The following is a 15310-nucleotide window of genomic DNA, read 5'->3' on the forward strand; positions in this document are numbered from 1 at the left end:
AAAAAAAAAAGGTGTGATGCTGGGCATATCATGGAGCGGCCGCACAACAAAAACTCTTTTTTTTTTTTTTGATATAACGGCTGCTTACATTGCTCTAGCATGAATACAACGAGTAGAAAGAGAAGGTGTAAGAGTCGAGGGGTGGCTATAAAATATGTCCAAAGGATCTCTTTCGAGTAGTGAGAAGCGAAGGAGGTGACCCAGTTTGCGTCCCTATTTGCCTTTCAATAAATATGAGCAGTCTGAATGAGCCACAATCTTTCGCCATCCTCTGGATATTTTTAAGCAGTGGATGACCATCACCCCGCCGGTGAAAACTCTATGTCATTGAGCTCAATTGAAATAGATTTTTAGCTAGTGAAAGGGAAGACATTATATTACTCTAAAGTAGAAACAACCATGAGCATATACATATAAAAATTCCAAGAAGGCAGTAGGAAAGTGAATATGGAACTCTTATAAAATAGAATTGGAGCGGCGAGCTCAAAGAAGGTTTCTTCTTCCAGCCACTCTAGCTTCTTAACTTTCTTTTTATTTTTTTAATATTTTCATAATACAAAAAGGCTCGAGTCCAATTGCAAAATGAGGGACGCAGGTGCCCATTCCCAATTGAATTGGACATTTGGAATTTGTTGGACTACAGTTTGAAAGCTTTTTTACATTCTCTGAGAAGAAAATACTTTGCAGAACTTTTCTTGTTTGCAAAAGTAACTTTTTCATATTAGAGGGTTAATCTTTGCTGATTTCACTTCTATATATATATATATAATCATGGCTTTATCATCAACATAGAGTAAATATCATTACATATTGTAAAGTTATTCTTTTACATTATAGATAAGGTCAAAGTATAAACAGAGTTGCCACTAGGTAGAATAACTAAACCATATTCAAAGACTATTATAGCTATAATTATTATTCTTCCGCACAGAAATCTTTATGAGGTTGTCCCCAGGAGACACGCAAGTCACCTCCAAGTCCAAAAAGGAGGCAAACAGAGAGAGACCTTTCCACCGAACGCCTTCTGTTTCATTCACGACGCGTTCTCGTCCTCCGTGAACGTATAAGCGAGAGAAGATTCCTTTCTTTTCGCCTCGCCGCTCGTTCCTGCGTCCCCCTCGCCCTTCGCACCACCTTCGAACCAAAACGCCAAGAAGGAAGGAAGGAACGAACGAGCGAAACCCTAGCTTTCTCCTCCTCGATTTTCTTTCTTTCTTTCTTTTCCCCCCTCCCAATTCTCTGCTCGATCTGTTCCGTTGGCTTCAGCTGCTGTTGATGCCCGGGGCTTCGCCCCTCTGGGGTTCTTTTGTGGAATAGAGTTTCAAGGGCTCCTGGTGCAGGAACTTGATCTCGTGGTGAGGATCTGTTAGCACCCCGTTCCGTTCCCAGGTTTAACTCCTCGATTCATCTCCTCCTCCTCTTCTTTTCTTTTGATTTTGTTTTTCGTTGATAATGGGTGAGAAGATGTGATTTGAGACTAATGCGGTGTGGGCCGCGCTTTGATTTGGTTTCTTGGATTAGATGGGGATTGTTTGAAATGTTAATAGGAAGATCCAGGGATTTGAGATTGATGTTGGTTATGTTTCAAGTGCTTACAGGTCTTATTGCGTGCTGACATGTTTTGTGATGAATCTAATGCTTATGAGATGGATGAAATGCCTGTTTGGTTGCTTAAGGGTACCATCAAGAACATTGTTGATTTTGTTTTTATTATGAATTTGTTGTCCAACGTGGCAATTCATAATCTAGGTTGTCCTTGTGTTTGGGTGATTCAACATTGTAATGCCAAAACGTGAACTTTTTTAATGACCATCTTCAGAAGGCATTTTTGACATCTTAACAATTTGATATGTGAATCTTCTAGCAGAAATCTTGTTTATAATGTCATTTATGTTCATAAAGATGCCACTTTGGCATGACTTATTTGTTAAATATACACTCTTCTGTATGCAAAATCATTAAATATGATTCTCAAAGAGTTATCATCACTTTCCACAAGGAAAAAAAAGTAAAGAGTGATATGGTATCCAATTGCTGTTGACACCATTGCTATAGGTGATATCTTGCCATTACTCCTGGTCTCCAATAATAAACTTACTTTGTGATTTTGTACTAAAGGATCCAGGACATTGTCACAATCATCTTGGTACGGAAGCAACTTGATTTTCAAAATGTTAAACAAGTTATGACAGGGAGATATTCCTTATAGGCTGGCATTCTCAGTCGCAACTCAGTTGACCTGCTTGTTGATTCTTATTTAAGCTTATGCTCATGATTTTTTACTATTTAAGGTTTCACTCTTTGTTATATTATAGCTGGACTTCTGTAATATCTGACACATGACAGGAGGGTAAAATTGCAGCAATGATGTACAGTCGGTGCATGATTGTGTCTAAGGGCAACAACCTTATGGCGTATAAGGCATTCTGTGGCTGCATTATATGTGTGAAGAAAGGCAATGGGAATCTACAACCATCAAATACTCCATATTATATGCTTTCCTTCTCCATCCTATATGTATTGGCATTTTATGTTAATTTTCTATCATATCTTAGAACTCATTGGAGACATGATGGTTGACAGCTTCCCCGAAAGCCAGGACTTAATGGCAACAAAAAAAAGATGGATCCACCATTCTTGCTTAAAAACCTAACAAACAACAATTATGTTGAACAGGTTAAAAAATTTATTAAATTATAATCGAGTGAAGATACTTGGGGAGTCTTCTGTTCTGGAAAGAATTGTAAGGGTGCGTACCATGATACCGGAATCTCATAAAATATTTATTGTCATTATAGTCTGCTGCCATAGTCTCAACATTTAGTTGTGTAAGTTTGGTGTACATCATGCATACATGATCCAACTACTTGGAGGCGAAGAATAATCTCTACTTAGTTTAGAGTACATTTCTTCCTCTCTCTAAATTATATATTTAACTGCATCTGCATCTTTATTATTTACATTTTCATCTGACTGGTGCATCAGCTGTTTTCTCCATTCATTTTCACATCATGGATCCTTACTTCTTATGGCACAATACCGTCAAATACAAATGCTTTAAGATTTTTGCTTCTGTTTTGTTGTTCCTTTTGGCATGGACTTTTGCTAACAAGTTAATAACTGCACTGACCTTTAATATTTTCAAACCCTCATTTTTTTTTCTTCCACAGGAATACTCTAGGGTTCTTCCGAGCAGAAGCTTTCTGTTCATTGTGTTCCTTAGCATCATATTTTAACATGAAGAATAGTTGGTTGTTTCTTACAAATCTGGATGTTGATGGTGAATGCCCATACATCTTTCCGACAGAGTTCCAATTATCTGAAGGCTTTGGGCTATTGTCACAGTTTGGTTCACTGGTGGACAGTTCTTTTCATCGTTCCAACCAAATTTATGTTTCTGGAAGTTTAGCCCTTCAAGAAGCATTTAGTTGCATTTCCAAGTTTTCTGGAGCATTATTTGTCTGGCTTTCTACTGGGTCAAATTCCAATTTACTTCGTAAACTGTCGGGCAATGCACATGGCTCAAATTCTATATTTAGCCAGTCCTGTACACAAATTAAACATTTTACTTCTTCTAGTCAGAACCTTGCCCGGTTGCATTCTGGTTCTGGGTCAAATAATGAATTTGCTATACCAGTACTCCTTGCGAAGTTTGTGAATTCCACCATAGGACGCATGTGGAAGGAAGTTGAGCAGCACCATGCTTGCTCTGTTTTATCATTAGCTGCAGCTCTTATACCACCATTTGGCAATATGTAAGATTCCTTTTCCGACTTTAAGTACTTATTTTCTCTCTTATTTTTACATGTGTTATTCAGTATACTCTTTGATCTTCTTACTTTGAGTTCCTTTTACTTTCAACCATAGAAGATCCTCAAAGGTACTATCTGAGTCCATTCCGCTGGAAAACACTGATGAACGGATCAATGGATTTATGGATCGATCATGCAATGAGGATGACTATCAAGGCTGCTCTAGTCTTTCTATGTCGAACATAACCTGGAAAAGAGGTGCAGTTGAACCAAAAACTGGCATCAAGTTCCCCACATTTTTGGAAGATAATTCCAATCCGACTACTGAGGTATTTTACTTTTTGATTTTCTTTTATCATATCCCATTTGCTTGTCCATGGCATACCACTTATCACTATAGGAAGGGTTGATATTAAAGCACAATCTAGATGCAAAATGCAACTTGCGAGAGTTCCTAATGCACCTCATTTTTCAAGAGACCTTTTTAATTTTGTATATTCATTTAGAACCAAGACTTTTTGATAGTTTGAAACTGAATTGATGCATATGCAATGCTTTGAAATTTTTTTTGATAGTTTGGGATCTAAAAATTATATTAATATCAGAGCATAAAACAAATATAAGCAAAATGTTCTTTTTAGTTTTTTTTTTCCTTTCTTTTGTATGCTTATTGGTGTACATAAACTCATATTTGTATGATATATCTCGATTTTGCACTTTTGCACTTTCATCAAGCATAAAGACACCTGCATAATCTTTTCCCATGGGAAATGAATTTTATTTGCCTCTAAAAGTAACCTTCATAGGGACATTTTGGTAATATGATGAGTTGATATCTTGTGAGAATTTCAAAGAAACCTTTAGTCGAGAGTCCCTATTGCACCTCATTAATTTTGTATATTCATTTAGAACCAAGAATTTCTGATAGTTTGAAACTGAATTGATGCATATGTAATGCTTTGAAATGAAGTGCAAACTTTTGATAGTTTGGGATCTAAAAATTATATTAATATCAGAGCATAAAACAAATATAAACAAAATGTTCTTTTTAGTTGTTTTTTTCCTTTCTTTTGTATGCTTATTGGTATACATAAACTCATATTTGTATGATATATCTCGATTTTGTACTTATGCACTTTCATCAAGCATAAAGACACCTGCATAATCTTTTCCCGCGGGAAATGAATTTTATTTGCCTCTAAAAGTAACCTTCATAGGGACATTTTGGTAATTTGATGAGTTGATATCTTGTGAGAATTTCAAAGAAACCTTTAGTCACATTCTCAGATCTCATTCATACCCTCCTCTCTTGTATATTTCCTCCAATCTTCCTATCCATTCACCTTCTTTCCCCACTGCTCACAAGCGATCCTTGTTTCTTCCTCCTCTTCCTTTCTACTACCAGTATTATAAAACCCTCTGCTACTCCGTCAGTCTCTGGCGAACACATATGCCGACAATATGATAATGTGACTACCATCTTGTCTAGATGTGCTTCTTCCTAACCCAATATCTCTAACATCTTGACCATCACTTGCCTCAACATCAAGCCTGCTTTATCCCAAGTTTTACATTGATTTAGATGCGAATGTTTTCTGAGCCCTATGTCCCCTCTCTGTAACTCCTCAGCCCATCTGCACATGCTCCTTTATTGGAACTATTGCGGTGTCTATGCTGTCTCCTGCTATACGATTTTTCATCATGGACACTGGAAACTTGGCAGCAAGCTCTTCTTCTATGCCTATTAATCTCCTTTCTCAGGAAAATATCAAGTGTTCAAGACATTAGAGGATGCACTTGTATTTTCCTACCATCCAAATCTAAACTAGGAAAGATCCAAGTTATTGTCCTACTGATGCTCCCTTTATTGCATTCCAATGTAAGCTGAGTTCATGATAAAATAATATACTGTGCCAAACTTCATTGCCTTGACTCCTGAGTTCGTCTTCCATAAAGCTGGTGGGTTTGGGCTACAATTATCTCAGTACTACTTCATGGCATTGTTGATGAGAGCAGCACCCACTCTTACGATTCCAGAAGTACTCACTGTAGGCAAATTCAAAATATGAGATTGGGAAAAGAATGAGGATTAATTAGATATAGTGGCAGGCAATATAGGAGTGCATATAAGGCGGATTTGTGAGTGAACAAGTGCTCTGTTAACTAAACGAAGAAAAACCAATTTATATAAAGAACACAGGAAACCACAAACTGTATATCCATGTAAAACAAACATATAAATTTTTCTTTGGATTTTAAACATTTTTTTATTAAATAATGGAAATTAGCAAGCTTCCATTTTACTTGCAATATTAACATTTTTTAATTTCATCTCATACAATTGATTTACAACTGTAGGAAATCCATCTTTTGAATGCAGAGGTTCTTAATGGTGGTAAGAAAAGGGAAGAGGAGAAATAGAAATTAAAAGAAGGGTGGGATATCCATGGGCTATGGGAGAAAGAGTGATGAGAGAGGAGGAAGAAGGATGGGTTATAGGCAGGGGAAAAAGGCAGGGCGGGGAGGGGGGGGGGGGGGGAGAGAAGGGGACAAGGAGGGTATGCACGAGATTCAATCAATTGATAGAAACTCTTCCCTAACATATCATTAGATATCTCTATTAGTGAATTATCAGATTGTCCTTGTAAAGGTTACTTTTATAGAGCAGTGCAAGTCATTGTCCACATGGAACAACCAGCCTGGTTGGCCCTAGGGAACAAATAAGCTGCTCCCTGTATATACACACGTAAGCCTATATTAAATATGATAATATTTGTTGAAAATTTTTGATGTATGTATATTATATTATCATGTATATGTACGTGTATTGGAAAGGCACTTAAAACAAAATGTTTCATGTTTGCTTTTAATTCGATCTGCATTTTATATGAGGGTAACAGAATTCTTCTGAGATTTTTTTTTTGGAGAGAATACAGCATCATAACTATGATCGAGAGTTATTCAGGTTAAAGCTAATAAATTGCTGAATTTATTCATGATTTCATGTAGAATGAACTGGCCAAAAGGTGTCTGGATCAATGTTACTGTGCAAACAATGCATGTAAAAAAGGAAACTGGTTTCATTATTAATTCACTGATTACATGGCCGAATATTTTTTGGTCTTTTAATTGAATGAGGGTAAAGCCAGAAGGTCCATCGGTCATTTTGTTGCTAGCTGTAAACACTCTCAATACAATAAACTGTGCAATCTTGTATTCAGATTATAGCTGCATTACTTTGTTCTTGAAATTTATATATTGGCTCTCTTTTCCTCTGTTTTGTTCCAATAAAGATGCAGATAGGATGACTTGTAGGAATGCGTGACAGCTTTTTGTGAGAGTCAGCCATGACTTTCACTTTCAATTTTCTTTTAGAGATTATATATGTTTTATTGGATGAAAATAGTGATTTTGGCGTAGGCAACTTAACCAAAGTTGACCCCTCAAGAGTTCTATTCTACATTCATTTCAATACAGTAAGCCTTCATACATGTTTCAGGTGCTTATAGGGACTGGCTCCAGAAGCGTGAGAATAATAAAGCTAAAGTCTATGAATGTATATGCATTTGGTTTATGTGAGTGATTCTATACATTACATCTGTAATTCTTGTTATCTATTCATATGCCATAGTACGTGCTCTTATTAGCTTTCAGAAGTTAGCTGCTGATTTAATCTTCAACCTCAACATATCATGATATATTCCTCCTTTTGGATACATTACTGTAAGTTATATATTTCTTCTTATAGATATCCAACCTGATTCAGTTTGTGAGAAACTGGGTCCAAAGTATTCTTCTGTGCCTGTCGGCGAACTGCAGAATCGCACAGAGTTTTTTGAAGATCTTCTCAGGTACCTCATTGTTTTCCTGGAAATGTCATAATGTGACCTTTAGGTCTTTGTTTTCGTCCCCAGTAGTGGCTTCCACTATATCTACCCCTAAATGTTAAATGATTAAAGTATTGTAAATTTTGCTACACTGCTACTTTTCTTCTGTAATTCTTACATATTCTGTACTCCTTTTGTTCTGTAATTCTTGCATATTCTGTCTGCACTTTAGAGATGAGGTATGGAACTGTACAGGCAAGTAATATTAATACAAACTCTGATGAACTTTTGAAGTTGTTGAGAACTTAAGTAGATATTTGATGCTTGATGATTTGTAATTGAAAGTGTACTGCTCCACCAGATCAAATACAATTGTGTGGAGCACATCTGGAATGAAATTTGAGTAACAAAATTGGGAGGTTGCTTAAGGATTTTAAAGGAAAAAGGAAGTGATGTAGAGAATTTTGTGGCAAAAATGCTTAGATATAGAATTCAATGATTGGGAAAGACAAGTGATACTAGGAGAGGAGCGGTTGAAATTTCAGTCTGATAGTACTTTCTAATATGTGAGGAATACAGATACATAAAGCTGGCACCAAATAGTTGGGATTAGGATGGATAATTTTGGTTACTGCTAAGGTTATAGTTTATATAACTTCCAGAGTTCTAAATTGCCAAACATGCTTGTAGCTGAATTTTGACCCTTAGAATGTGCTTATTATTAAGATACCTCTTGATTATTTACTGGTTCACTGAGCTAACAAATTAATGGAATGTGTTTATTTCTTTCCGATCGCCATGATGAATATTGCTGGACTCTTTTTCAGCATTTGAGTGCTTTGTGAAGAGAGGGTACGAACTTTACTCTTTCTGCATAAACTTTGATTTGTTTGGGGCCAGTTTTGAGGTTTGTAATGGAAAAATTATTGGACCAGATTGTTCTTTGTGCTGTCTTTCTCCATATCTATTCGTAAAGATGACAAGAGGAAAAGTGGCTATAGATCAAGGGATTCGAGTGTCAACCATCTTGTACTATGCCAAAAGGGTGTTGACATTGTCATGGATGTATGCTACGATAAGTAACCATCTCAGCCTGTGTGAATTTGATATGCTTGGTACTGGGCCATTTTTCTTTTTAAGTTCTTCTCTTTGTTTGACCTGGCATGGAACAGCAAGGTATGACTCAGTTTGTGCCAGATATTGGCCAGCATGTCTACCATCACCAGCACTTGAATCTTCCGGAATAAATTAATGGCCCTGCTACACTGAGGGATTCCATTTCCCAGCAACCATCTGTTTTGTTGGAAACGTAAGACAAAATCCAAGCTGTGGTTGCTTATGATCTGGAGCTATACTTCTTGGACTAAGATAACCATATATTCTATCTTTGACCTTGGACTAAGATAACCATCTAATCTGGATTTAGCTTCATATTGAATATATTTTGTTGAAATGATGGTCCATGTCAGTTGTGTCATCTCTGATCAGCAATATTGTAGGATGTGGAATTTCCAAGTGGTCTTTAGGAAATGGTCCTACTTACAAGCACTAGAAATAAACAACACTGAAAATTCAGACAGATGTGAAAATTCCAACGAAGATTTGTAAGCACAAATATGGACAAGTCTTGGGTGGCTGCTATATGTTGTGTTAGTTTGAGATGGAGAGAAGGTACGAAGAATATTCGAAATTTAACATATATGAGGAAGAGGATAACTGAACCCAGAAATCTTTTTTAATGTGTTGAAAGCATCTGACAGAGTTTGAAGACATTTAATTTTTCAGGTTAGAGAAGCAAGGAAAAGGGTGTATTAAAGCTTCATTTTAGCATAGTTAAGGCACATGTATGGCTTCCAACCAATGCACAGTCGATTGACAATTATATATGCAATTATGAGATTGTCAGTTTGAACATAACTTTCTTATTAAAAGAAGAGAGAATATCAAGATGATTTTCAGTATCTAGAAGCTTGAGAAGTATTTGTGGTCCTAAATGTGTTGGAATTAACACCAATTTGGTTGGCTCTCTGGTTGTGGATGCTATTTGTCAGTGTTGTGTTGCTTGTGGAATTGAATTTACAGGTTAACTTATTTGAAAAAATGTTAAGGGAAGTCATGGAGGATAAAGGATTTAAATTTGCTGTAAAATATCTCATATGGAGTTTCAGTTTATATGAGAATTGGGAAGAAAGCTGCAGTATTGATGACCAATAGCTGCCTCTCCGAGATTTCTTTTATAACAGATTGGTTAGGTTGCCGGCATTTCCAAAAGTTTAGAGCAGAAGGACAAAGTGAGATATGCTTTGATAGTGTTATCTAATAACAACATGTTATATGTCACATGAGGGAGTGTTCATATGAAAGTAATGCTGTCCATATTGTGTAGATCAGAATCTTGGGAGGCAAATAATGTAGAGGCAGCTAAAACTAGTTCAGTAGACATGTGAATGGATGTGTAATAAATGTGAAGAATTGAGAAATTAATTGTTAGAAGGAAGCTTTTTTGTAGAGATTAAGATGATTAAATAAATCAAGACATATGCAGGTTGAAAGTATCTGAATAATGCTAAAAGGCCTAAGAAATCTTGGATGGGAGTTGTGCACAAGTAATGAGACCTGCTTTGACAGACTATTTAACCCTTGATAGATATGTACAACAAAGAAGTACTTACAATTTACCAACAAAAAAAAAGAAGAAGAAAGAAGTATTTACAAAGCATTCACAAGACAAGGTTTGTTCGTCAAAACTTATGCTGAGGTTCTAGCAACGACCTGTACAATGTTCTTCAGGAATTTCCATTAGATTAGAGAGGAAAAGATGAAGCATACGATAGGCAGGCTATTCTTGGTAATTTTATGTTGTTGAACAGCTTCTAATTGCTTGTTTGTTTAATTAATTGAGATTTTTATTTTCAAAATCAGGAGTTGCCATCAGTCTCATTTCACCTATTTTGCTGTTTTAGTAAAAGATGAGTTAACAAGTTCAAGAATGGTAGAATAACTTTGTTGTTTTGTTTTTAAATTTCTTTTCATTTTTGACTTATGAATGCCATGAGATTAATATTATTCATTATTGATGCAGGGAGGATATCCATATGACTGTTAGGCTGGTTGTTAATTGCAACGGACTCAAAATTAATACCGTGCGGCAGTAAGTAACTAATTTATCTTAGACTTCGTTAATTGGCTTTCTGTAATTTTTTGATTAATTCTAATAAAAAAAGGGGGATGCCTGGTGCCATGTTAAATATCAAAATCGGTGGCCCTACTTTACTTGGAAATTTCTAACTTCGTATTGTGTTTTAGTTTTCTATTTCTGTTATGGACGACCTGAATATGTACATTTTAGGAGTAAGATAGCTTAGTTTCTTGAATTTACATAAGATGCCTCTGTATCTAATTTATTATTTAATATCATGACATGCTTGATTCTTGATCTTATCACAGTTCGCTATGTGTTTATAGTGTTGTTTCGTAGCATTAGAAACACCTCCTTATGTCAGTGGTATTCTGCTGCCTGGTCTCGCTTCATTTTACCTTTTGCTGCTTAGCTCCCTGTCCTTGTTATGGACACTCTAATGATGCTGCAGGATTTGGCAGTCATGCCTAAGGTTGTATGTTGAATTCTGCTTGAGGTAGGACTGACATATGGCCAAAGCTTTTCGACAGAAGGTGGCCAGTTTGATATTATGTGATGCAATAGAACTAAGTTGAAGCACCTAAGAGTGCATGTATCGGATATATTTACTCAAATTACCGTCTGCGTGTAAAGCGAGATTCAGGAGGAGAGAACCCTTAAAGGGGTCATTGATCCATGGTCTTTCTGATTCAGGCACATCTTTATTCATAACAAAGTCCCCAAAATTTTTATGATCACTGATCCATAGTCTCACTGATTCCTTTCCTCTTTGTTTTCTCCTCTCTTTATCTGATTTGAAGGTTTCAGATTATATTTCCCAGCCATGGAGGCTTAAGGAGCAGGGCAACCAAAGACCACCGAATTCTTCAATTCTTTTATGTTCTGGCATTCTAATGTGGAACATGCATTAAGTAAAGAGTTAGCAGTTGGGAACTTCTCTTTGACTCCATGATAGAAAGCCAATATATCACTATATATCAATGAGTGTTTTCTTAGGGCAGTTTCAGAAGGCTCTCTGTAGAATGTAGCATTGGTAGATTGATAAAAATGATATCTGGAGAATGATGGTTTATATTGACCAGCTTCAGGATGATTTCTCTATTCAATTATGCTTTAGGCCATAATTTTCCCTCTGAGCAGTTTGGTCTGCTTGTGCTGATTTTCTTCACCCGACCATTTTTCTGAAAAAAAATACTGGGAGCTTCTAGATTAAACCTGAATTTTAACTAGGTTACTAGGTTAATCTTGCATGACTCTTTAAGTGTGACAGATTGTCAACAATTTCTAGATATAATCTAAGCTTTCCTTGGTCTGACTGAAATAATGATTCCATATTTCTTCTTTTTCTCTGATTATTTATTGCAGTGCCTTTGAGAAATCCCTTCGCACACGTTTGCTAAAGGTATTGATTGTTGTGGCTAGCAGGCAGACTCCTACCCAAAGTTTAAGCTTAAACTGGACTGACTTTACGTTTTTGCCTTGTTAAGATGAATCCTGATACAGATTGTCATTGCCTGAGAGCGTTTGGTTCTTATTTCACACAAGATATTCCACTACCTATGGTAAGATACATGTTTTGCATAATAAATTCGTGCTTCCAAGGCCTATAACGAGTATAATTTGCAGGGTACAACAATTAATTTTAGACAAACAGCAGATGGTCGGCTGATAACAGAAAGTGAGTAGTGGCTGGTTCTGTGTAAAATAGTACTCTGGCATTTATTTGACCATATTCTGATGGAATGGTTTATATGCAGTTGGTGATAAACATATTGGTTCCGTGCACAGCAAAGATCTGTGTAGTAAGTTGATCTCCTCTTCTTCTTTTATCAACAATCATGTTTTGGCTTTTACTTATAGCCTCATACAATTGTAGCTTAAGAAATATATTAACAATAGCAACATTTCCATCCCCGAAGAGTACAAGTTTTCTTCTGTGCCAGCTCACGCTGGACCACAGAGAATCAAGGTCATGGACCAGGCTGGCCTTGTATCAACCTTGAAGCATTTTAGTGGTGTTCGTCATGAATGCTAAGAGTTGTGCTTAGTGACTAATGAAGATTTTCCATCAACAGGAGCCTTCTTCGACATGTACGTTGGTGATGTACCTGTATCCGTGCAGGCCAAACAGGAGATTGCTCAAAATGTTGCAGACCTTATAAGAAGATGTTAAGGCAAGGAATTGGATTTGGAAAAGAAAATTGGGCTAATGAGATCATTTGATTCTGCTGTACAAATATTGATCGGCTAGAATAGAGCAGCCAGATAAAAGAGATGAAAATCATATAGAGAGATAAGGTGCTTGACTTGCAAAGACAAAGCAGCAATGTATTACAGGCAAAAGTGGGGAGGGTGTAAATTTTTTTTTTAATTTTTTTTGTCTTCATAGTTTTCATTTGATAGTCTTCGCTTAATGTTGCTACGTATGAAGTAACATTTTGATTCAACGAGAGATTATCATTGAGATTGAGGGGAGGGTAATTTTACCTCAGTGGGTTATTTTTCTTTTTCTTCTTTTCTTTTCCAGTTGCAATCATGTAGAATGGAATTAGAATATGTTGTTGGATGCAAATCTTTTTAGCTGGGGTGGTTCAAACACTCATTATGCGGTTGACGGAACCTGTGGAGAAAATTGAAAACCTGCCAATAGGAGGCTGTTTAACACCATCCTACAATCCAATTCTCGATGTTTTGAGATCCCTCCTCTTTTGTCATCCTTTTTGGGAGCAAAGGCGGCGGGCAGGCACCGTGATGCCTAGGTACGTACCTGGCAAAATTAAATAGCCTAGAAATGTTTTGCAATCAACCATTTAAAAAGAACGTTTTATTGTCTTAACAGAGATTCTTTGTAGAGGCTCTCGGCATTTTGTTCTAAGCTCTTTAAGTCTAAAAGCAATAAGTAAACATGTTCCTAAATCTAAAGCTTGGTGATTTAGGTTTATCTTTATCTCACTAATCCTCTTTCTTGCTTCAATTAGTCTTAGATTGGTCAATATGCACTCTATCTTACTGATCAATTGCACTTTGATTTGAGCCTAATTATACCCAATCGCATCATTTGACCCATTTTCCCCAATGTCAAACTCTAAATCACCCATTCCAATCTAATTTCTCCTAGCTCCACTTTTTCTCGACCTAATTCGTACTTTTCAACCTAATTCCATCTTCAGTGACAAATTTACAAGTTTAATCCTACTAATTTAGCCAATTAATCTAAATGGGTTAAACCTAATTTCATTTGGTCTAGTCCAATTCACTAACTTGATCTAATTTTCTTCAAATTATCCACCAATTCCATTTTGTCTTTATTGCAAATTGGTTATTTCAGGGTCTGATTAGACCTTCACATGCTCAATATGATTAACCTCCACATATGCAAGTCAATTAGATACAACTCAATTCACTTTTGAACTTAAATTTTATAAATTTTGAAATCTAGTTAAATAAGCTCACATTGAGCTCAAATTCGAATTGTGACCTCTTCTTGTAGTCCAAGTGTTCGGTTAAAACTTTAGATTTTTTTTGACATCTCTACCCTACCAATCATTTAAAAAAAAATAAAAAATAAAAGTCTATCCAAAAATACTAAAAAAATGGAAAAAAGTGCGAATATCAAATAGATCTAATCTCTTAAGCTAATTTTATCTTTTAAAGTTGAGGGAAGGAAAGTATTCTTAGCCATCGAATTTAGTAGAGAGTATCCAAGCCATCGACCAAGCTCTTCATCCAGGACTCCCTCTTTTAGTTAACCTATAAATACCAATCAACTTTTTCTTAACTCTTCCCTGATCCAAAAATTTCAAACTCCATCATTAATTTCTCTTCCTTCATCACTAAATAGATCTTTGGAGGAGGGAATCATATCTCTTTCTTAGTTCTTTGATATCTTCTCCTATTTTGATGTTTTCTAGTCTTAAAGCTCTTCTACTCTTGTTAAGAATCCAATAGCCCCGACTTTTTCACTCCCTCTTTCCTTCTTTTTCTTCCTCAATTTTCTTAGATCTAGTTCACCTTAACTTGAGAAGTACTTATATTTGAGATCCAAGAAGGTCTGAAGTAAAGAGGAACTAAACATAAGGAAGATCCTTAAGAAGTCTCTTTAAAGGAGGAAATGAGTCATAATGTGCAATCTATCACTAAAGAAGCTTCTTTTATCTTTCCTTTTTTGTATTTTCTTGCTTTGATATTGTTATTATAATCGTTAGCATATAATTGATCTAATTAAATGAAGATTCTTGCTTCTTGATGATAAATTTGCTTTTGTCTTTCCTCTCTTACTTATTTTAGCTTAATCATTGCATACTTAGCGCCTGGTGGATCCATGCATTTTTTTTAGATTTTTAGGATATTTAAGTGGATAGATAGGGTCTAAGAGCAAGGATCTAATTTCTTAGAAAGCCCCAATGTCATTAAAGCCTGAGATTTAGCAATATATGGTGTGTTAGGGGGCTAAACATTTTTCTAGACCCTCGGCTACTATGCACCTACTCAGTCGGCACATGGTGAGCATGCCCTAAGCTCCTTCCCACATAGAGAAGTATAAGCCTAGATGCTTATGGTACGCATTTACAAACCATAGCTTGAGAATATCA

At 36.1% G+C, this 15310-nt stretch overlaps 1 protein-coding gene across 4 annotated transcripts; it reads left to right on the top strand.

The window, feature by feature from the left end:
* Positions 1 to 990: 990 nt before the first annotated feature.
* FAP2 (Chalcone-flavanone isomerase family protein) lies at positions 991 to 13314 on the top strand. 4 transcript variants are annotated; one of them, XM_088721373.2, is made up of 11 exons: positions 991 to 1389; positions 3171 to 3755; positions 3868 to 4081; positions 7252 to 7327; positions 7501 to 7603; positions 10662 to 10730; positions 12084 to 12120; positions 12206 to 12280; positions 12321 to 12396; positions 12476 to 12520; positions 12794 to 13314. In XM_088721373.2, exons 2-11 carry the CDS (start codon positions 3238 to 3240, stop codon positions 12889 to 12891), a joined length of 1311 nt encoding a protein of 436 aa, XP_088577499.1. In that variant the 5' UTR covers positions 991 to 1389; positions 3171 to 3237; the 3' UTR covers positions 12892 to 13314. The 4 variants fall into 4 exon arrangements, with proteins under 4 accessions (XP_088577499.1, XP_088577500.1, XP_008786651.3 ...); XM_088721374.2 differs by having other exon boundaries at positions 3871 to 4081; XM_008788429.6 differs by having other exon boundaries at positions 994 to 1389; positions 12345 to 12396.
* The last annotated feature ends 1996 nt before the right edge of the window (positions 13315 to 15310 follow it).

This window comes from Phoenix dactylifera, chromosome 5, assembly GCF_051530095.1.
Source record: "Phoenix dactylifera cultivar Ajwa chromosome 5, Ajwa_hap1_PhDact_Kaust_v1.1, whole genome shotgun sequence".
In the NCBI taxonomy this organism is placed as follows: Eukaryota; Viridiplantae; Streptophyta; class Magnoliopsida; order Arecales; family Arecaceae; genus Phoenix; species Phoenix dactylifera.